The 25,388-nt window shown below is 37.2% G+C and overlaps 1 protein-coding gene across 3 annotated transcripts in view; it reads right to left on the bottom strand.

The window, feature by feature from the left end:
- sh3bp2 (SH3-domain binding protein 2) overlaps positions 1-15,434 on the bottom strand; it is a 29,297-nt gene extending 13,863 nt beyond the window's left edge. The window contains exons 1-3 of one of the 3 annotated variants that reach the window (XM_039676363.2): positions 15,347-15,434; positions 1,808-1,947; positions 518-620 (exon numbers count right to left, since the gene is read on the bottom strand). In XM_039676363.2, coding sequence (XP_039532297.1) covers positions 518-620; positions 1,808-1,943 — 239 coding nt within the window. In that variant the 5' untranslated portion in view covers positions 1,944-1,947; positions 15,347-15,434. Of the gene's footprint in view, positions 1-517; positions 621-1,807; positions 1,948-10,271; positions 10,504-15,346 lie in introns of those variants that run through there. The other 2 variants (XM_039676361.2, XM_039676360.2) reach the window with 2 other exon arrangements.
- Positions 15,435-25,388: the final 9,954 nt, after the last annotated feature.

The raw sequence follows: 25,388 nt of genomic DNA on the forward strand, positions 1-25,388 counted from the left end.
GACGGTCTTGCTCATCCGCGAACACTCCCTGTGCTCTGCTATTAATTCAGAGAGCTATTTTTACCCAAGCACAGCCACGCAATAATTACATGTTCACCATATGGCACAGTCAAGTTCCTTATAGGAGGAACTTCTGCAGAAATCGACACCCCTTCCGTAACATTAACATCACGGAACATATGGTATTAAACAGAACATGTGCGTTAACATACACGTGAGCGCTGCGTTGACTTGCACAGGAAACACATACTTAGGCCAATTCGATGCAGAATCGAAACTGTTGCACCTAAAAGAGTCTGCGTGAAGAATGCACAGCTGTGGACAGGATGTGGCCTGCGATCTTGTCGAGATGGCCACTGGTTAACTTAACTTACAGATTGCGATACTTAGCACAGAGAGGTGGGCTTCTGAAACTTTCTCACTTTCTCTGAAACTTCATATGAGCAAATGCAGTGCTATAAGGGAAACCGATGTGAACGGGTAGAAATAACCAATGGAAACAAGCAGAATCACCAACCTGTTGTAGCCATTGAGGGAGAAAGCTCCTTGCGGTGTGGCAGAAGTACTGCTCTTGAAATAGTAGACGCAGCCTTTGTGGATTATAATGAAGCGGAGCGGCCCTGTGGAATTGGCAGACAATCAGTATGTTTCTCTTCAGCACATAAATGAAAAGCAAGAGAGTTTATAGACTGTCCGGCCAAAAAAAGATAAGAAGAAAAAGGCGCTGTTTGGATTTAAATTGGCAAATGCTTAAGAGTCTATGACTGGATCATTATTGCAGTGATTGTTATGTTTCTGGCATGTTATATGTTTGGCAATAGTTCTTCTAACCATAATAAATGGAGAGTGTATTTCATTTCATAAACAACCATGTAGAAAGACACATCCTGGCCATATTCCAGGATGACAATGTCAAAATTCATCAGGCTCAACTTGTGTAAGAATGGTTTGGCTGGAGCATGAAGAATCATTAATGTTGTGATGTTATTTCCATCAAGAGGTGCATCAATGTTCGGTTGAGATCTTGTATTGACAATGCAAGAGTCCAGCACTCTATAAAGTCTCCTCCAGCACATCCCAAAGACTTTCCATGAATTTAAGGTGTGAATGAATTTATGTGTAAATATGATTATTCGTGCTTCCTTCCAACCATTCTTACACAACTTGAGCCTGATGAATCTTGACATTGTCATCCTGGAATATAGAAATGATGGTCTTCCTAGATGGTCTTCCTGAGAAAGATAGCGCGTTCTTTGAACATTAAATCATGTGAATCTACTCTAGTAGCCCCTCAAAAAAGTTCACCCTCTAACAAAAAGCATTGTCAACCTACTTTATTCCTGCATGGATCAAACCACCATTAAATTCCTGAGGTAAACATTGTATTACCCATAACATTAGCCTAAATATTGAACATGTATCTATAAAGCTGTGTAGAACGGTCCCATGAGTAAGTCCTACTTTTCTGCATGGTATTTCCTAAAACTTTACCCCTGAATGAAAATGTTGTCATTATTTATTAACCATAATGTCTTTCCATTTCTTGCACAGAACAGGAAAGAAGAGCTTCTGGAGAATGTGAATGCTGAGTGAATGGGGTCCAAACAAACATTTACTTTCATTTGGAAAATATACATTTCCAAAAAAAAAAAAAAAAAAAAAAAACTCTTTTGGATTCGACAGACGAAAGAACGTCATACAGGTTTGGAACAACATGAGGGCGAGTTTCCTTTCCTCGAACAGATGTTAATGTATGTTCGATGTTTAGTCTATTGGCTGGTGGATTCCAGCGAGCTGCAAAACTCACATTTCATCAGGCTGAACTGGCTCCCTCCTTTCTTGTGCAGATACCCAGACCAGGTGACTCCTCCCGGCATGGTGAGCAGATTCTGAGCTCCGATAGCCCTCATGGGAACGGGCCAGGAGACCGCTGTAGCAGCCATGTTTCTGTAAGCAAGAAAAGGCCATGTTGTTAAGACTCGTTCTCGACAATAACTTATTTCACGATCAGCCACTGCTGGGGGGTGAAAACATCTGCACAACCACCAAGAACACTCTCGTAACCACCTAACAACATCCACCCAGACACCTGCGGCCCCAGGCCTAGGGCCAAATCACAACCGTGCAGCAATTCAACACGATATTATCTGTATAAAACACTATTCAGCGCAAATATAACTTTCAAAATCAAATCTCTCTTCATGCGGCACAAATATTAAAACCTTTAAATTTGAAGGTTTATAACCTACATTACTGAACTCCACTTTTCAAGTTAGTAGGCCTATTCTGAAGATCTCTCTGTACTGTTGGGTATTTGTACATAAAGGTTATTTCTCATTCGAAAAAATTGATGAGGCAAAAAATCTGTGTTCTTGCCCTACTTCAATGCAGTAAACCTACAAATAACTAAAAGAAGGCCTGACTACAATGGCCTCAGATATGCTTACTTCCTCAGATTACATATTTCCAGATAAACATCTGGTAGATCTTATTATCAGTGATCTTGGTGTTGTTCGTCATATTAATTTTGACATGGTGTTGATAGGCAGCCGTGGGTTAACCTCAAACCATTAGATTCACCAGTGTACGTCTGAAGCCCATGTAATACACCCAAACAATGTTCCTCCGCAAGTAATGTTATATTTCTAACACAGATAGCAATACAGAGACCAGAATTCTGTACTGTACCTTTAATAGGGAGGGATGATGGGTTTTTAACAGGCAAAAATCCGGAAGCGAGTTCAGATTTTAGCTCTTTCCGGTTCCATTGTCCTGAAGTCAATGGGATTTTTGAATGGGCTTTTGGTTAAATGCCTGAAATGAGGTCTGGGGTGAACACAGAGATATTTTCACGTTTTATTCTACAAAATGCGGTTGCTAACAACTCATTACTCAGTACTCATGTCATTGTGTTTATAACCGTGTTTTTGCAAACTCTTCAAACTCAAACCTTAAGGGAAAATGTTTGGTTACACTTTATTTCAAGGTGACATAGTAACATTGTTAGTCAAATAAGGACTGAGTAATATTCATTAATTGCATGTACTTATATGGGGTTTGGTTTAGGGTTTAGTTAGTTGTAATTATGCATAATTTACAGTTATTACTATGCAACCTTAAAATAAAGTGTTACCAAATGTTTTTAAATAAAGACTGAAAGAGCTGTCAGAAGCTTAATGATGGCGAACTTGAAGTCAATGATGAACAAAATATGTAAGCATTATAAACCTATTTTGGTCATAGAGCTTATTTTCTTCAATAAAACAATAGCCAATGGAAGATTTACTATTGTTTTTTTGTTGTTGTTTTTTTGCGAGGGAACCAGGGGGATCCGAAATTACGTGTTTGGCCTATAAAAATACATGATCAATGCCACATTCTATACAATTAAGTGCTAATTTTGAAAATAACAGATCAGATGTTTTTCTTATGTCTGTATTGATAAAAATAGATAATGTTATTTGAAACAAAGTGCTAAACCTAAATATATTTGAGCCTAATTTTAAATGATATTTTGAGCCTAATTTTGAAAGTGTTATTTCCTGAAAAAATCATGTAATTTTATCAAATCTCTGCCAAGCCCTAAAATATTTAATTGGGTAAAAATTGTGAGTGAAAGCATTTTTAATAATCTTTATTCTTACATTTAGGAAATCATGAACAACTGGAAAAGTTATGGGGCCTTTCAAATATTGTGGGGGGCCTTGGAGCCAAAAAGTTTTTTTTTTTTTTTGCAAAACTAAACAATAAACAAAAACCTTCGAATCTGAACAACTAATACTGAAGTACCAGACATAAAAAAATTACAGACATAACAAATCAAAAGGACAAGCTTTATAAACACATTGAGCAAACCCAGTCAAAACATGAAGACGAGACAGTTGATAATAATAAACAATGAAAAAACACAACAGCCGTCCAAAGAGATCTATCACAGAAGCCCTAACAAAATTCCTGCTATAGATCCACAATGTCCAAATACCATTAGTGATATCAAGAGAATTCTAATGGAATATGTCTACACATAATCACAAACTCCACATAATTGTTCTTCAAGAACCCAACTCCAAACAAACTTCTTCAAACACCCACACTGTCCCATGATCCCCAATCTGTTCCCTGACTCCACAATCGACGCATACCTTCTGCTGACGCATCTTCTGATGCTCTGCACCGCTGGACTCTCGCTGAACATATCGCCAGAAGAGACAGAGAGCTTGAAGACGTACTCGTCTCCACCACAAAACTCCCAAACCTCCAGCAAAAACTTTGAATCTAGACGGGACACTGAAAGGACAGGAAACTCTACGTTTCCTTTGGAAAGTTTGAGCCCCCCCCTTGGCTGTCGAGCGCACAGAGGAATTTGCCTATCCGGTGCAGGACGTCTGAGTGCCAGTCAGCAGATATAGATGGGAATCGAGGAAAGTCCATCTAACACTCGGTGGAGTGGCGAGATTAGAATCCCATGGGACAATTTTGACCTAAATGAGAAGTCTAATGGTAGCGTAGTGGATCTCATCATGACATTATAATATCCAACCAAAGAATTATAGTTCAGGAGCGAGCTTGTGGCAAGAGGATCCTATTTTTAGGAGTTAAGTAGAAGTTTAGAGTGCCACTGTCAGCAAAGTGCTCTTGACCTTCTTACAAACTTCCCTTCAAGGAAATTGAAAGAACTAAACGTCACTGTGTTTAAGAAGATTGTGCAAAAACCAGCCCGATCTCATGAAAGTTCGTGTGTCTATGGCACGAATGTCATTTCTCGTGGCATTTATACGGCAAAAACAGTTTTTGCGTGTATTTGGCACACGATTTTCGCGTACATATGATACGCACTTTTTTGCGTATAATACGCACGAACTCCCCACCCCCCTCCCCCCTAAACCTAACCCAGGGTTTTTTAGTGCGTACCATATACACGAAAAAACACTTTTGGCGTATAAATGCCACGAGAAATTACACTCGTGGTATAGATGCGCATCTTCATGAGACTGTGTTGCAAAAACATACAAATTATCCACCAAATCAGCGAAACGTAAAATGTTTACAAATTGCAATGAGAGTGTGTGTGGTTTTTTTTTTGTGGTGTTTCATAAGCCAGCCTCTCTATTACTGTTTGAACATCCTCTTGAGCCAACGCATTACTGATCCTGCAGTGTTTGTGCTACACCAAAAAAATTAAAAAAAATAATATTTTACACTTTATAGCAATCTTTGTATTTATGTTTGGTTTTATATGGTTTCGAAAAAATTATTTATTATCATTTTTCAACAAAACTTTAAATGTAATATATTATTATTACATTTAAGCAATGTAGAAGATGCTTTTATCCAAAAAAAGAAAAAAAAAAGAAAAAAAGAAAAAAGCAATTCTTCAAAAGTCAGTCACAAGTCAAGTTAGACAACAATAATACAGGGCTCAGATTATCACTAATAAACACAAGATGTTTACGCATATCAAGGGTTTGTGCGGAGTGTGGCACGCTTGCTGCATAGCACGGAGGCGCGGGCGCGATCACTTGCATTTTCCTATCAACAGTCGAAGCAAATGAAAATACTACATCATTTCTGGTCATACAAAAAAAAAAAAATACATAATTTGCAACTACTTTTATTTAAACTCACAATAACAAGAAAACGTTGTGCTTTTGTAAAATAAAATAAAACTATCAGGCGCACTTTGATGATCTCCGTGAACTGGAGCGCATCTCAAAAATGAACTGAGACAAAATATAGCCTACCTATATAAAGCTCGAAATGTCCGCTTTTAAACAAACAAAAAATGCAAAAAGCAAATATATGAAAGGTGCATTTCTCTCTAAAGGCGCATCCGCTTTACAGCGGAGAGGTAGATTTGTTTTCAGCCGACAGCGACACTGATTTATAAACAAGTTTATTAATAAACAATTAAAATGGGTCAATGTAAAGACACATTTATTATCATTAACAAATAAAACATCTATAAATCAGCTATGGTTCCAGAGGCTCTTCTCATTCAGCACTGCGGGGAAAAAATATATAATTTCCAGGTTCTAAATTCTAATTTGGCCTTAAAAATGGTTTCCATATTAGTTATATATTTTAAATGTTTAATAAAGGGACAAAAAGTCATAAACAAAAATATGAAAATACGTTAAAAAAAAATTGCGCACCATTGTGTAGAGTACAGTTCAAATTCAAATTTTGGTATTCAAAATTGGATTTAAAAAATAAAACAACCATTAATTTTTCGTTTTTCAATTACGGGTTAAAAAGGGAAAAACGAATGGACGCAAACATACACTTTTTCTACAAATGCATTATTTGAAATATTTTAATAATAAGGTCCTTGCACTTTTGCATCCATTCAATTTTCTTTTTTAACCCGTAATCGTCTGGCCTGGTGAGACTCCGAATGAAGGTGGAATGGATTTGAGCAGCAGCGTGGAAATCAATGCTGTAGCTAAAACGCCCATGCATTCAAATGAACATTGTATGTGTTGTTAGAGGCTTAAAAAAGGTGTGACAACAGTGAGTAGGAGTAGGCTATATAGTGCTACAGTCAGACATAACGCCCCCATTTGTGCCTGAGCGCCCCCCTCTCTGCTGTCTCGTTCACACCGCCCAACACTGTCCAAACGCCCCCGTTGAGAAACGCTACTCTAAGCTATGAAATATCAATCTTAAATGTCCACTAAAAAAAAAATGTCAGGCTCTAGGAACTGCAAAAAAATAGCAGGGTGGACAAGATTTCAGCCTTATTTACACAATTCCCTGATCCTGCTGTGACCTCATGCACTGCTCAGCAGTGATAGGAGGTCATACATAGTTTAAAAGTGCATTTGGCATTTGATGTGAATTTCAGAGGGTAAGAATGTAGCACAGATCTTGATTATCCATCGGGAATTGATTGGATCATGAAAAGCAGGCTTTTATGCCAGAATGGAGCCACATGATTGAAGAGAAGAGGCCGCAATGATTTGAATGGGGAAGATAAAAAAAAAAAAAACCCTCTCTAAAATAACTAAATCAGTCAGAAAAAAAGACTATCTATGTGGGAATTGAAGAAGTAAAAATGTAATAAAAGGAATTAAAATTGTGTCCCATTTGTCTATTTTCCACGCCCACGTTGTTACGATGATGTCAGAGGAAAAGTTAAGTTGTTTCATTTTATTACATTTTGATGAAAGATTATAAATAAAAGTTTTTTTTTCCGCTTTGGGATAGCATTATTTACAGCATTATCTGTGAAGTGAGAAGTATCAATTTCCTCTGAAAGCAATATAATATGCATGCCTCAGTGGTGTGTCAGAGTTTCCACATGATATTGTTTTCAGCTTGTGACATTTAAACAATGTTTCCATTCACAGGAGTCAGTGACCAGAACTTAACCTGCTCTTAAAGTGTGGGTGAATATGTAAGATACAATCCACGACTGAACCCTTTTAATGCACGACTATGCGGCAAAAAACCACCCGACGCGACCAAAACAAGCTAAACTGACTGCTGAAAGCCCCTTTACTGACTGGATAACATGTCTTATCTAGCAACCATACAATTTTGACTAATATAAGTGACAAATGAAAGTCAATTTGATTTCATACTAAATCCAAGATGTCACCCATCCACTTCATTAGAGTTACTGAAGCCAACAGCTAGCAAACATGCTCCAAACAACAGCTAGCAACAGCCAAACAGCTAACAAACATGTTCACTTTTGACACTGAAAGTGATGAAAGTTTGTCACTCAAGCAAAGTTGTGATAACCATCATTATCAGGTTGTCTAATCTGGTTTAGACTTTATTCAGAGTGAAAGCCCTGTGTGAAAACTAGAACAAGAGTTTAAAAGTTATTAGCACAGCTAAAAGCACATTAAAACACCTGTTAAAACTAGATCACATATTGGTTAACCATGAAAGTCAGATGAGCGCTTCTGAGGATGAGAATCAGGATTTGCCAGATTAGTGGAATGAAATGTCAGAAGTAGTACAATTAGTACACCAGATGTCTGTATATTCTGTGTTTATGAGATAATTGGTACTCGTCCGCAAACTCTTGCTGGTGTTTTCTGCACAGCTGTTCACGGACAGCTTGATCATTTTTTCCACGCTGGTCTATCATTTTACCCACCCTAGATGACACATCAAACTAAACAAACTCTCATTGGTCACTGAACATGCCAATCAGACAGTCTCTTCTCACATTAGCGAAATTTTGTGGGGAAAATGGAAAAACAGAGAAACACAGAAATCACTTTGTTGGTCAGTGCCACAAATTTCTATGAACAGCTTAATCTGTTGTGAAATCTGCATCGCAAAATCTTTTGTCCTCACATAAAAATCCCGATAGCATATATTGCAACGCGTTCTCATCCTTTAACGTCATATAGAACGCTATATGCAAAAACGGCGCTATACTACGCACATGGCACCCGTTATCGTTAATATAACACGCGCTGTGAGGGCTAAGTTTAGGTGTGGGGTAGGGTCTGCGTGTCATATTCACGCTAAAGTCTTGGGTTCGCGTGTTATATTAACGATAAAGGGTGCCATGTGCGTAGTATAGCGCCGTTTTTTGCATATAGCGTTCTATATGACGTTAAAGGATGAGAACGGGCTGTATATTTCGAATAAAATGGCGGGATTTCACCAAACAGCGATAAATGTGACTGCACCTAAACAGGCGTTTCTTGGACAAAATGGAATTTCTGTTGCTACAGATTATACATGAAGAATACACTTACACTCGCTTTAAGTAAACTAATATTAAAGCATTCATTTTGAATTGATTTATCACAAGCTACTCATGGTTTTCTCACATAGAGGACCATTTCCTTATTATGATTATTTATGTTACAAACTAAGGATGAGAAAAGAATCTGTGGCATCAGTTTCAGTTATTATTTTTGCTCTGCACGTACATCCTTCATTTCCTGCACTTCACCTAAAATACAGCTGGTGTCCTGTTTTCAATAAAAGAGAACATGATGCACACACGTAACACGCCTCCATCAACGGCACATTAAGTTTTGGCAACATTTTAGAATAATGATCCGTCATTAATAAGTAACTATGCGGTACTACATTAACACTTCAGCTTCTACTATTAACTATTATTTTGGAAACAAGCTTAATTAATCAGTACAGTACTTACATGTACTTACAGTGTACTTACCTAGAAAGTACTGGCTAATATAAGGTAAGTACATGGGTTAGGGGTAGGTTCAGGGTTAGTACCTAGTTATTAAGCAGTAATTATAATACATAGTAAGTACATGGGTAACACGACTGTAAAAGGAAGCGTTACCCAGAATTTGTGACTAAGATAGTTCCATGTTATTCCAAAAACATCATTTTTACTTTAAAATAGTGGTCCAGATCACTATAGTAGTTCCTGCATAGGGACTAGGCAACACTTGAGTAAATAGTGATGCACTTTATGACTATATTCAGAGTAAAAATTATAACGTCTCAGACTCACATAATATTCTTTAGAATTTGTCAGTTAGTTAAGCTATTAATCATGCCAATCTAATTCAGTAACTACTCTTTCTAAATTTCCTATTATTTACTGATTGTTTCAGCTCGTTTTTATATTAGTTAATAGTACAGTAGCTGAAGTGTTAATGTGGAACTGCATAGTTTCTCATTAATGACGGACCATTGTTCTAGAGTGTTACGTTTTTTTCAAACATCTGCCCACAGATGTTAGTCAGAACAACATTTCATAGTCTGCTGGATGTGCCCCCACATTATAACGTGTAGAAATGCAAAGTGTATCCTGTCTAAAAAAGGTCATAAGAACACCATTAACATGGGGTAGGAGTTTAGTGGTAAAGGTGTATATGTAACATCCATATTGTGGCCTTGAGTACGGCAGGGGTTTTCCCTGCAATCATTATGAATGAAAAACACATATAGTACATTTGAAATTTGTTTAACTTTACATTAAATCTGCAACCTGAATTTTACCAGAGCCACATGACTGGAGTTAAAATACAGATTATATGTGAACAATTATATAGGTAGAACTGTACTCTCTAGCACCACAAACCACGCACCTTCTCAATTATCTTAAAAACGACAATAATTCAATGACTCCCATTTACTTTAACACACATGGTCGACCATAGCACAAGCTCACTATTGTAGTAACCCTCAAACTTGTGGGAATTACTTTCACTTTTCAAACAATTGATAACAAAACACTCTTTCGTACATCAATGTTGTTGTTTCGTACATCAATGTTGTTCTGTCCAAATGGACAGAAGTGAAGAAACCCGCATACTTACTTGTTACAGAAGTCCTGGATGCACATCTTCGCATTTGACTGTTGTAAATGGCTGAAGGTATGTTTTTTTTTCATCGAAAGTGCCATTCGTACAGGCTTGTTTTTGTCACCATGTTTTACAGGTTGATGTTCAGCGTATGGTCGGAAGTTGAATGAGTTAGTTGAGAGTTCAGGACCGATAGAGCAGAGGCGAGCAGTGATCGCAGACTCATGCACAGTGCAAGTCATTTCCTCTCAGGGCCCACATTGGTGTGTGCTTTTTCTGTGTCACAAAGTCACTTCCTTTTGGTTGCTGTATGGACAAACTGATTGGCCAAAGTTCTTAGGACTTGAATTCACCGGCAGGGACTTTCCACCTCTTTTAACATGAAATTACGTCGTCAAGACGGCGGCTCTGACAAACTTGCAACAGCTTTTGTTGATTTCTAGAAATGTCTCAAAGCTCAATTCTAGGACACTAGGTTGATTTATATCTAAATCACCTAGACAACAACTAAAGCCTGAAAACAGATCATTTTGTGTGAAACTTAATAGTTTCATCAAGGTTGAGTGTAGGTACTATCACTATTGAACCATTCCCTAATCCTAATTACTAAACTATAACACTCTATTCTGATGACCCCTTTTGAACATTCAGTTGACTATTAGTAACTTTCCAACGACATGGCGTCGACTAACTCTCATTTGAGTATTAGTGGACTGTCTGCTTAATATCTGATAACTATTTGTGAAGCTCCTCTACTATGGGGTTAGAATTGTTGCATTATTCCAAATAAATAAATTAATATTCACAAATAAATGTTAAGAGATTCACAAAATGTTTATCAAATTCATAAATAAATAGATTAAGATCCACAAATAAATGTAAGGAGTTTCACAAAAAAAAAAAACACAGTTTTGTTGTAAAACACAGCTCTGCCTGGCATTTATTTGTGAACTGCTTCTTGTGCATTTGCAAATCCCCTCACGCATCTGTGGATTTTAAAACACTTAGTGTTGACGTCTAGACAAATCTCCAAATAAGTGGACTCCACCCCCGTTTCCTCAAGCCAATCAGATAACGGCCACATGAAAGGAGCAGTAATAATCTTTGGGCGCTTAATTCAAATTGAGCTGAACTGTTTGTGTGGTTAAAGGGATACTCCACTTTTTTTTTTATAGAAATAGGCTCATTTTACCACTCCCCCAGAGTTAAACAGTTGAGTTTTACCGTTTTCAAATCCATTCAGCCGATTTTCTGATATTTAGAAGAATATCAGTAACCAGACAGTTTCTTGTCTCATTGACTTCCATAGTAGGAAAAAATATACTATGGAAGTCAATGAGAACTGAAACTGTCTGGTTCCTGATATTCTTCTAAATATCAAAAAAACGGCTGAATACATTCGAAAACGATAAAACCCAACTGTTTAACTCCGGGGGAGTGGTAAAATGAGCCTATTTCCAAAAAAAAGTCGAGTATCCCTTTAAAACAATTTGTGTGGCTAAAAAACTCTGGAGTTTAAGGCCTCTTTATATTTCCATCAGGATAAACTCAAGGAATTATGATCATCACAGATCCCGATCATCATGATCAGTAACACCCTCTCTACGCCGGCAAGAGGTGGTGCGACATAATCATACTTATATTGACTAGTGCTGGCTACTGGAACATTCATATTTCGTGATACTGTCTACACTGGATACAGTATCGCATATGTATCGCAGAATATCGGAGCGTGACACGATGATTCATTGATAGTAATTGGATGCCCGTTCTTCTTCTGAAGTAGCGGCTACTACGCACAATTAGAATTATGAGGATATGATTAGCACATTTGCTTTGCCCAGTGTAGACAGCCTCGCTCGCATGGGGTAGACGCGATGTAATAAATTACAGAACATATGATTTTGCCTTTTAAAGCACAATCACAGTGATAAATAGCTATAGGACATACATAAATGTCATGTAGGGCTACCAAATATGAGCCCAAATGGCCACCCGCAATGTAACAGTACAAGCATCAAGATCAGCGTAAAGGTACGAAAGCTGTCACTGGGGTGGTACCTTTTCAAAAGGTACACTTTTGTACCTAAAGGGTGCATATTGGTACCTTCATGGTACATATTTGTACAATTATGGTACCAATATGCACCCTTTAGGTACAAAAGTGTACCTTTTTGAAAAGGTACCGCCCCAGTGACAGCTTTCGTACCTTTTTTTCTGACAGTGGTAGGGTTGGATGCTGCAAATAAAAATCCCTATTTAGCCTACTTTAGATGCTGTATTAGTTACTATTACCATAAAAAACTATTAAGTCTGATTCATATGAAGTATTATTTGTGTAATGAAGTGTTTTAACCAATCAACAAATGCATATCGCTTGTCTGCCTGGCATATTTCACTTTTAAATGCATGATACAGTATCTTTTAGAATGCAACAACCTGTCACACGTTTAGAATTAACCCACCTATTAATTCTCTACAAACAAAGGGAATCGTAAAACAGGAATTATTTAAAATACTATTTACCCAGACAGCAACATAGTGTCGGCTCAGATCCGGCCCACATTCGGGCTGTGTGAAATGAGATGTGGGCCGGATCTGTTGGTGTCTGGGTATAAAGCTTTATAGATTGTTAGATCCACGGAGCAGATCATATGCAACATTAAAACTCGTTGACTGAAGAAGTGAAAAGCTGTTGGCTGTTGTCTGACAGTAATTTCACATGTTACACAAACTCATATATTTATCACGACGTTGAACCAGGTTATTCATCAGCCAGCTAAATACTGATGATGTTCTTTTCTATCTTGAATAATGTGACGCTTCCATATACAGTACACGTCATTCACGTAACAGAGATGTAACGCCCTGTTTCTCTGGCTTTTTCCAAGGCTCATAAAAATTGTGGCTTGGCTTGATATATTCAAATTTTAAACATATTTTGCTGTAGCAATTGTATGGGCATTATGCATACACTTCCTATTTGAGTCAATGCAGATGAATGTTACCATAAACTTTATTTTCCTCAAATTTTCCTCAGACTGTGAATTTGATACATTTTTGTGAACCTCTTTACATTTATTTGTGAAGATTAATCTATTTATTTGGAAAAATGCCACAATTCTAACCCCATACTCAACAGGCATTATACTGACTATAATTATGTCAACTTACCCTACTAGTCAACTAATACTCTACTAAAACTCTAATGAGAGTAAGTAGACATGTAAGAGCCACATTAGTCAACCGAATGTGTTAAAGAAACTGTCAAAATAAAGTGAAACTAAACATTGATGTGTAAACTTTGAGGTTTCTGCTACATGAATGATCCTTCAATTGTGTCCTTTTATTTGGGCAATAAACATGGGCAATACAATCCTGAGTCAAGTATTGAATCAAATCTTGGGTCAGAAACTCTTTGACCCATTAGCCATCTGGAAATTACCCAGAACAGACGACAAATGCCCAAGCAACCCCTTACATCGTGGCGGCAACTTTCACAGGCATGAACAACACAATGTAAAAGAAAAAAGTGTACATTTACATTTTGAACACCAGCATTTATTCAAATATGGTCAGCTTCCTGAAATACAGGTGAAGAGTTCAGATGCAAAAGCCTCTAAATGCCATTTGAAACTTTCTTCTTTAATGATGATTTTTACCAAACTTGTATATTTAAGTTCAGTAATTTCACTTAAATAACAATTAATATGTAATTGTCATTGCCATTTAAGTGAAATCACTGAACTTAAATATACAAGCTTGATAAAAATTATCATTCTAGAAGAAAATTTCAAATGGCACTTAGAGGCTTTTGCATCTGAACTCTTCAGGTATTTACAAAAGTGTTTTCTTACTTACTATTACATGAACACAGTTGCCTCTTTAATACACACCAAACTACATAAACTCTGTGATCTAAATGTGTAGATGAGAATGTTTTTTTTTTGCATCAGACTTTAAAGAGAATTAAAACTACCTCAGTAAAAGTACCTCAGTTATTTTGAAAAGTGTAACCATAGAGTTACTACTATACTAAATTTAATCTTTCAAATAGAAACATAACATAGTAACACAATTATGACATTTTTAATGCAAATATGACATTGTTTGAGATGTCTTTGTTATGACAACTTGACATAAACCAATACATCATAACCTGTCAGTGTCTTTGTCATGACAACTTGACATTACTGAGACAACACAACCTATCATAAATATGTCATAAGCACGACATAGCAGATGAATTATCAAACTTAAGAAACCACTTAGCTTTATGGGTTAACAACTTTCAGGTGGTTGGTTTTGACATTGGCTGTCACAAGGCCATTTTAACTGTTTTCTTGACCTCAACTACAGTGGTACAAATTGAATTTGTCATTAAAATGTTATAATGGGATTAATTGTAAATGACCCATCAGTGTCAAAAAGCAAAACAAATTTCAAACTCTAGTTAATATCTGCATGTATGACACAACACAATCTAAATGATCTTTAACCCGATCGATCTTTAACCCAAACCACAAACGGCGGATAATGAACCTAACCATACATAAAGTACACATTTCAAAACCACTAAATTATCACAAATGATTTCTACATTGAAATATTCCGTTGCACCTACTTGTCAATTAACTCTCATTAGAGTATAGTGTGTTAGTAGAGTATTAGTAGGCTGGTATAGGGTTTGAGTTAGAATAAGCTGACATGTACAGTACTGTAGTAGCAAAAGTTACTTAGTCAGTCTAATGTCTGTTGAGGAGCATCACAATAAAGAGTAACTGAAGGCTGCATGTCATGGCAGTTACAACACCGGCACTACACTTATGATGATATACCTAATTTTTGGTTTCATTTAGGAAAGGAAAGTTTACCTTCAGCATCCTCTAAATATACAATTGAGCAGAAATCCCCCGATAGAGGATGTGAATTACAACGAGTTCCTTCTCCTTTTCATCTGTTTGGTGGGAAGTACACAAGTGTACTCAGATTCCCATGATCAACCTCAATATTTTAAAGCAAAATCAAAATCTAGAAAGCATCAATTAACAATGACGATGAATTTCATTTAAAAGAACAAAACGACTTACCCATTGAGATGATCTAATGGAGGCTTGGCTTGTACGCTTAAAGTGAGTAGTTAGTAGTGAGCACAAGTCCACTTCCTCTCTGCTACACTTAAACATGCTGTGTATGACCCTCCCATTTACAACTCGCCTTTGTTCTGTTGCTCATCGAGAGCTGGTTCAGCCGAACTGCCAAGAACAGCTCTAGTCATTTTTGCACGGTGTATGTAAAATTCACTTCATGGTCAAAATTCTAACAATTATCCACTTTAGACATTTTACTAACTTTATGCACGGTACCTTAGCAACTACATGTCAACTAACTGTCATTAAAGTAATATATCTGATAACTCTTTATTGTGATGCTTCTCAACAGACATTATACTGACTATAAGTAACTTTGCAACTACAAGTCAACTTATTCTACTAACCAGTCTAATGAGAGTTAGTCTACATGTACTTGCAAAGTTACTCATAGAAGGAAGAAAGCCTAAAGTGGGTCATTGAAATAAAGTGCAACCAAATTCTTGTGTTCCGTGTCTAGATATGAGAAGTATTGTCACATGTATATTTTACAGTCGAAAATATGTTTGTGTCATATCACAATCTCCTCCTAGAAAAACATTATTGGCATTTCCTGAAAAAAAAAAAAAAAAAACGCCAGTGGTTGCAAGATAGCTGAGGAATGGTGTTAAAGTTTTCACTAAATTTAGGTTTTAGTTCTCCATTAAAAAAAACAAGTTGCGTCATGACATGCAGTGCTGTCGGCTTGTTTTCTGCTGGCTGTGTGTTACGAGAATCAGTTTCTAATGCACCAACACAAGCAAGTAAGTGAACCGAACACTTTTTACAGTGAATTTATTTGTTTTATAAAAGGTGGCTATACTGTTAAATTTGCTGTTGCACTTATGCAAATAAATGCAATAATGATAGTCAATGCTAGATTTTAAAACTTTTTTGTCTTGCTGGCAAAGGCCATTTACACAAACTCCACCACCATTGTCTGGTTAAGCCGGACAAAATTAAAAGAGAAACCGTTCAGATGACTAAAGCAGCAGAGCGAACTGTACGGATAGCGGCTTTAGCTTTTGACATGTTTTAATCTGCCTTTTCCAATCTCATTCTTCTCATTTTTTTCCATCACACATCAACTCTGAGAGGAGTTTATTTTAAATAAAATTAAGGGTTTACCCTTTAAAGTTGAAATAAAGGGTAACACCTTATTTCGATGATCCACTTTAGACATTCTACTAACTACTAAAGTAATTTTGCAACTACATGTTAACCAACGCATTCTCACCCCAAGGCGTCACCTTTTGACCATGCTTCAATATTTTATGCTTTAGGCGCCCTTTAGCGTCAGTTACATGATGCGATCCTACGGCGTCATCTAACTGACGCTAAAGGAAAAGCGTCAGTTAGATGACGTGGGAAGGTTTAGGTCTGGGGTGGGGATAGGGTTACACGCGATCCTAGGGCGTCATCTAACTACTAATGAGAGTTAGTCGACATGTAAGTCCGATATTACTTATAGTCAACAGAATGTGTTAAAAGGACCATGAAAATAAAGTGAAATCACATTAAGAGCCAAATGGTCGACTCTTAATGTGATTTCGACTCTTAATGTTAGTCGACATGTAAGTCCGACATTACTTATAGTCAACAGAATGTGTTAAAAGGACTATGAAAATAAAGTGAAAGCACATTAAGAGCCAAATGAGTATTTAATATAGCCTACTTATAACTGAAACTGGATTTAGGGGTGGACATTAGAGACAAATGTCCCAACAAGACAGCATCCATGACATTAATTAATACATATGTTACTACTGTATTCTCTTTCATTATGTACTGCAATACACTGAGGTGCAAATAGTATTTTTCACTAAGTATAAATAACTATTGGCATCTAACTATAACTTACACATAGAGAAAATAGACTCTGCATTAAAATAAAGTCAGTAATATCTGATTAAAAGCAACAGTTGACTGAAAAACAACACAAGACCACAAAGAGAGGAAGTACTATAGAGGCTGTGTGGTTGTAGGCTTCCAGAAAGTGGCATGTAAATGAGCACAGTGAAGTGAGAACTAACTGCGAGCCTTTTTAATGTCTTATTGTTTGTTTTCCATGTAAGTTACCACTATCGTCCACCCACACGGGGCTATTCGAGAACATTTCCATAAAGAACACACATGAAAAACATCACCAGAAAGACAAATGTAAGAATGCATGTATGTAAACTTTACCACAAAATGTTTTACTGTATATAAATAGTTCTGTCCCTTTTCGGGTCTGTATGTTTTCATAAATCAATCTTGAGTGAAAAACGATGAGCGAAGACCGGTGAGACACATTTTCCACTTGAAAGATGTTTACGATTTCCACAGCCGCATGCACATTAACTGTATGAAAATGCTACAGAATGCAGAATCAGCAATGTATCTTTTCTTGCTAATCTCTGACACTACTTCTTAAAGTGATCTTTGCACATGTAGAAGCGTTTTTTCTTGACATGATTTGAGTGTTTAGAATCCAAATTTATGGGACAGTTTCTGTCAGATTTCATTGGTGATTTATTTTCAAATATTAAATTGAATCATAAGCTTGCGTTTCAAAGATGGCCGCCAAGTGAAATGACTTGCCTTATAGGGAGCTTTGGCGGAACCAACCAGAGCGCAAGTAAGACGCATATTAATGTTTTCCTAACATCAAAGGTAAACTATATTCCTATTGATAAGTATGTTGTTGAAGCCATGACTTCATTAAATATCCAGGACCAACAAGCATGATGCCACAGGCTCGGGGTTTGGTTGACTAGCATTTTATAGTCAGCAATGGTAGAAGAGGAATCTAGCATCAAAAAGTATGATTATTGCATTATTTGCAATATGCCAAATGGCTTTCATCTGTAACCGGAGAAGATCTAGACGAGGACCCTCATTCAACTTCCTGTGTGAGATGCGATTTTTAAAATATCTTTGGGTCAGTACGATTATGGGTAACACTTTATAATACGGGTGCACTAATATGCATTAATTCATGCTTAACTAATGCACAGATAATCATGAGTCAATGTATAACTCATGAAGAACCAAACCATTAATTATTGATTGCATCAGCAAATAATAAAGAGTCTATATGATTAATAGATTAAGTAATACATTCATTGCTATTAATTCAATGTGTCATTGTGTAATAATTCGTTAATAACATGTTTTATTAACTAATAGTGTAAATGAATGTGTTAATTACAACAATTAGTCAAAGCTATGCACTTCAACTTCCACTTGTCTGCTTTAATTAATCATTAGCTAATGATTTGCAAAGGTATCATTATGTTATGACTTTACTTGTTGGGGCACGTCATTATTAACTAGTCATTTGTCGTAATTTGCACATGAATTTGCAGTAACAATGAAGTAATTAATCATGTATTAATGCATATTAGTGTACCTGTCATATTATCTGGAAGTTGAAATACAAGGTTTTGGCTCATTCTAGTAATTAACATATTAATTAACACTATTAGTTAAAAATAAGTTATTATGGAATTAATCAACAATTACATAGTTCATTAATAGCAATTCACGTATGAACTAATACATTAATCTTACAGACTCTTAATTAGCTCCTAATGTGGTAATCATTAATGAATAGCTTAGATAATCATTAGTTACACATTAGTTCACACATTCAGTATAATCTGTGCATTAGTTAAGCATGAATTAATGCTTATTAGTGCACCCGTATTGTAAAGTGTTACCCGATTATGTCTCTTATGCTCATCAAGGCTGCAGTGATAAAAAATACATTAAAACAGCAATAATGTGAAATATTATTACAACAAAAAATGAATACATTTTAAAATATAATTTATTCCTGTGATCAAAGCTGAATTTTCAGCATCATTACTCCAGTCTTCAGTGTCACATGATCCTTCAGAAATCATTCTAATATGAGGATTTTATGCTCAAGAAACATTTATTATTATTATCAATGTTGCAAACACTTGTGCTCTGCAGTATTCTTGTGGAAACTGAAATATTTTTAAAGGATTCTCCGATGAATAGAAAGTTCAAAAGAACCACATTTATTTGAAATTAAAATCTTTCGTAATAATGTAGCATTTACCAATTACTTTACTGTACAAATTTTGGAATGGTTGTTTATATCTGGTCACAAATTAGATTATTATGAAAATTCTCTTTATGTCATGTGGCTTCTCTTGGTGCTCTCATTATAGACATTTTTTACACAATATTTAGGGATAAATACCAGTCTGATAGCACTTAAATATCAAAGTGGTTTCTTTGTGCGGCCTACCAAACAAAGCCACATCACAGGAGCCCTTGACTTCTGCAGATTAATGAACATCAGACGCTGTATTGAAGTAGGTCATGTAAGCAGAACCACTAATTACTCTCCATTAAAAGTAGTAAAGTCTCTGCAAAGGCACTTTGAGGTATATTGCACAAACTAATCTGACAAAATGCATCTTCTTTGATAGAGCTTATTCTAGACGAGTCTTCAGTGTTTCTTGTTTTTATCTGTTTGCTTTGTACTGAATAACTGTGTATGATTATATTACTTTGAAAGAGATTCATAAAATCTGAAGTGATGCATAGAGGAGCAAAGCTTGTCCTTTGCACTTGCATGCCTACTCACATCTCAGACTGTGACTGACGCAAGTCTTTAGCCCACGCATCTGGGACCAGTTTCTATTATTATCTCCCATTCAACGGAAATATTACAATGACTCAAAAGACCAGATTTTTTTTGTCAGAAAAAATATGGTGTGTTAATAAAAAACAAGTAATTCAGCTTAAAGTCCCTTTTCTCTTTTACTTATTGAATTTAAAAAAGACAAAGCTTGCATTTATTCTGGATTTATGGTAAAACATAATGCTAACATTTTTTTTTATTATTATAGATCTTCTGTACTCATCTGCATTTGACTAGAGTATTTTTTTTCATTATAAACTAAATACTTCTAGACATCCCCCTCTTATACTTTCTATAGTTTTTCTGTGTCAAAACAAAGTGGCATAATACATGACAAGCAATCACCCTTCACAGCACTGAGAACAGGAGTTCCCTAGGATACTTTGGTTGGTTTGGTTGATTGCGCACCTTCTTCTAGTCAATGCCGCCACCTACTGTTGGAGACACATACTGCAAAAAAAAAAAAAAATAAAAAATAAATGAAAAAATAAAAAAATAAATAAAAAAGTGAACCTTCTAACAAAAAAACAGAGAGACTTGTTTTGGCAAATTTACTAAGCAGTGTTTATAGATTGTTTGAAACTGCATTTCCATTTAATTGTTTTTGTGTCTGAAAAGCAGAGCGGTTTACCCAGCTGAGTACAAACAACATTGGACCTCATTGACTTTGACTTGAAAAAGAGAAATACTTAAAAGTATATCATTCGTAATAATTATGTTTTGATTATATGTAGGCTAACTGTTTTAAAGTCCGCCTGTGGTCAATCATTTATCCCTTAAACTTGAACACCAAAATGACATATTTAAAAGTTTTTTCCTGTGAAAATAAATGTTCACGCCTTAAAATAGCTTGAATGTAACTGCAGTCTTGCTTAATTTAGTATAAGCGAGTATAAATATGCAAATTAGCCTCAAACGCTGCACAATGGTAACCTCTTTACAACATCGGACACATAACGGTAATTGCTTTGCTACGTTATCAAACTGCTAATAATGTGTTGCTAATGTTACACAAACTATTTTACCATTGACAGTTGAGTCAGACAGGTGCCTTCTAAAAATCATCAGCATAACATAACGTCATATCCGTTAAATTGCTATATTTACTTGATTTTTCACATCAGCAGAAAAATATAGCGGAATAACCTAGCTCGCTGTTAATGATAGCCTATGCTAAAGCCTGTAAAAATCTGTAAAAATCTCCAAATGCTCCATGTGAAACTGCAGTCTTCCAACATTTTACTATCATGTCAATTGATTTGATTAATATGCGCGAGGGAGAGAGAGCAAGACAGCACTCACTTGTGTTGTTTGAAGACGTGAAAGAGCGCGCGCACGGCCACAGCACAACTCACTTCCTGGAGGTGTACTGCCCCCATCTGGTATGGAATATGGAGCATGATTTGATTTTTTTTTGACACAAGGCAGCTTTAAGAAGAAAATACTTAGCATGGTAATGACTTATGAATTAACACATAGTTTGTCTTAAAGCACATAAAAAAACCCCCACCACATAGACATATGAACAACATTAAAAACTTGATTTTCACCACAGATTGACTAAATAATAAACAAAAATCAAATTTGTGATAGGTCTAAGTTTACTTTGAAATAATTTATAATTATTTTATCATCAATCACATTACCATAATTTTTCATTTACATTTTTTTATGATATAGGGCTATTGTTATAAAGCAAAATGAAACCCCTCACTTACAACACAGAATTATTGTCTGTGTTGACAGACAATCAACATAGTTACATGCATATTATTCAGATTTCTGTTTAAAATTGTGGTTGTAGTGGCCCACTATAATAACCATCTGCACCAGTACTGGGAAAACGTGTGTATTACAGCAAGGCGGTCACTTAAGCTCACACGGCCTGAGACGGCCTAATTACAGCAATTTGCTGAGACATCAACACCTTTTATTTCTTTGACGTCAACTGATGCTGGTCACTCTGTTTCCTCAGTACCCTCTTAAACAGATATATGTACGTAGTTTATGAACAAACATTAAAAAACAAGCAGAAGACCACTGATAATTTCTTTGGCACAAGAATATGGATAATATTGTTACACCAGAAGGCAATATTAAAAAAAAAAAAGAAAAAAAAAAAGTATGTTTGCACTGTGTGAGAAACCGACAGCTCTGCTTCATTGCTCCTTCCTCAGCCCTTGTAAAGTCCCTCAAAACAGACATTTTACAGGATTAACATCTCTGACAGGAAATGGAAAAAAAGCATGTCAGAAACCCCTGCTACAGTCGCCCCTTAAAATAGCTGCTTCTCAAGACAAGTATAGCATCAAATAAAAGATACAATCCTATTAAAAGAACCAAGAAGGGCTAAAGATTCCTATACTTAAAACACAAGTGAACTACTTAAGAGCACACAAAAAACATCTGTTGATTTAACAAAATGTGACCTTTTTTTGACCAAATGTTTTTAAAGTAAGGTTCGACATCAGCATGAAATTAAATCTCACACTATTTACTTCCTTGAAGGTGCACTACAGAACTTTGGACCATAAAATTATGGTATTTTATGGTAAAATTAACTGGTATGTCCCTCTTTGGCTAATGTACTTTCAAGATGGAGGGGCAACATGGCGACCAACATTAGAACCCCTTACCCGTATGTATTTTCAATTGCTTATTATACACTCACAAGAATGGTAAATGGTAAATGGACTGCATTTATATAGCGCCTTTATAGACCTAATGGCCACCAAAGCGCTTTACATTTGCCTCACATTCACCCATTCATACACTCATTCACACACCGACGGCGGTGTCAGCCATGCAAGGCGCCATCCAGCTCGTTGGGAGCAGCTGGGGTTAGGTGTCTTGCTCATGGACACCTCGACACTTGGTCAGGTGGAACCGAGGATTGAACCACCAACCTTTCGGTTCGTAGACAACCCAGATGAACCACTGAGCCACTGCCGCCCACTGCCGCCCCTGGCCCAAGAATACTTTACTACTTGAACGAAGTAAATATACATAAATGAACACATATATTTTTGAAAGAACTGAGTGTTTTTAGCTAACAATAAACTAAAAGAGTTACACAGTGTAGCTTTGCAGCGCAGTCTCACCCCAAGACGTCATATAACTTTTGACCATACGCCAACACCCGCCTTTTTAGGGTACCCTTAAACGTCGGTTACATGACGTTATCGGATCCTAACCCTACCCCAGACCTAAACCTACCCCTAAACCTACCCTGTCACCTAACTGACTTTAAAGGTAAAGCGTCAGTTGTATGACTGCCCGGGATCGTCAACTAACCGACGTTTAAGGGTACCCTAACAAGGCGGATGTTGACGTATGGTCAAAAGACATCCCAAGACGTCAGTTATATGACGACTTGGGATGAGACAACACTATCTCACGACCAATTCGTACGAATTCGACGCATGATTAAAAAGTGGCTAATTCGTACTAATTCGTACGACCTCACTCGTACTAATTCGTACGATTTGTCTAAACCCACGTGATGGTTAAGTTTAGGGGCGGGGTAAGGGGTAGGTCATTCGTACGAATTCATACGAGTTGGCCAATTCGTAAAATATGTACGATTTAGCAAAATCGTATTAATTCGTACGAGTGAGGTCGTATGAATTGTTACGAATTAGCCACTTTTTAATCATTCGTCGAATTTGTACGACTTGGTCGTGAGATCGGGTTGGATGAGACAGTGTTAAGTTTTAGGCATTTATAAGCACTCGAAAAAGGTGTTCAGGAACTTTATGTTACCGTGTCCCAGGTTTTTGACACCTGAGGACAAAAGGACTAAGACTTGTGCTTTACTTGTGCATCTTCACTATAGAGAGATTCACTATGAGGAAGCTCCATTCGCAAGGCCCAATCCTCAAGGAATGTGGAACAAGCGTTTTGAGCCTGTGCTGAGGCACAGCAGAGACTTAAGTCATTGGGTTCACAGGTCGAGCTGGCAGAGGAGTTCCAGAAAGGTATGTCTTTTGCATTCCTCAGTCACTGGTCAAGCCGGTGGTACCTTGCATACAATGGCAGTGTTGCAATCATACCAGGCAGACCTGCTTAAAGGTTTAGATTGGGGACAGGGATTGTCTCCTGAAGCTGTCGCTGATCTGCGCCGCACCACAGATCTAGCACTCAGGGCCAACAAACCACCAGACTCTGCCATTGGTCGTTCAATGGCAGCAATGGTGGCCACGATGAGCTATCTGAACTTGGCAGACATCAGGGAGAAGATGGTTAACTTTCTTCTTGATGCACAGGTCTTGCCCTCAGAGCTTTTTAGAGCGTCGATAGAGATGATAGTCGGTAGGTTTAGTGAAGTGGGGGTGGTTGGCGGCTTTCAGGAAGTACATCAGTACATGCCTGGGGGTCCTGGTCCATCACAGTCTGAGGATTGGAGGCAGGGCTAGAGGGAGAGTGTGGCCAATCGTGCTCCTTCTAATTTGAGGAGCAAAGCACAGAGTAGAGATCTAAGGGAAGTGATTGAAAGAAAGCAATTTGGTAAATAGGACCGAATCCCTCCTTGTTCTTGTCAATGGCCAGTGCTGATTGAATCAAGTATGGGTTATAGCAGGTCCTAGATGAGTGTGATTGAAGGGTCGATCTGCCTCCCCCAGATTTCTTGAGTCTTTAAGTAGGATAGATCCCTGGTGGCTCCCTTCTAGAAGGCAGTGGTATCTAGGGTTGTAGCTAGTGCTTCCTTTGGTAGGATGCTCTTCAGGGTTGAGCCTCAACCGGACCCTGTAGAACTTTAGATGAAATTGCCTTTTTAGCAGCTCCTCTTGTTACCAGCCACCTTTTTTAGGTGCTGGAAGTCTTGGCACCCTGGGCAATTTTGGGCAGTCCTTCTGGGTTAAGTATATAGTAGAACCCTCTCATACTGTCAGAGTTTTAAAGTCCTCCACTCCATGTTGGAGCCAAAACCAATCCCTTAAAACCTGGCAAGTAGAGGTTAATTTGCCTTTTTAGCAGCTCTTCTTGTTATCAGGCACCTTGGCTGGGACTCTTGGGGTCCTAGACTAGACCAGCCAGGGTATAAGCACTTTCCCCCGATCTTTCTCAGGTAGTCGAGCTGAAGCTCCTCTGCGACTTCCTAGAGGTTAGAGTTATTTGTAGCGAGGAGGTTGAATAGTTATTCTTAATGGAAACCCCCATGTTTGCTCCCTCTGGTAGTGGTAGTGGTAGGTCAGGGTAGCATATTGAAATCTGTCTCCCTGGGCCAGTATTCCCAAATAGCTGTGTCAATCTGAGGCTGGGCCTACAAGAAAGGGAGGAAGGTTAAAAAAGGCAGTGACTTTCCTTGTCAAGGGGCATATGAGCTTGGGTAATGGTCGA

Source organism: Pimephales promelas, chromosome 23 (assembly GCF_988280905.1).
Source record: "Pimephales promelas chromosome 23, fPimPro1.hap1.1, whole genome shotgun sequence".
Taxonomy (NCBI): domain Eukaryota; kingdom Metazoa; phylum Chordata; class Actinopteri; order Cypriniformes; family Leuciscidae; genus Pimephales; species Pimephales promelas.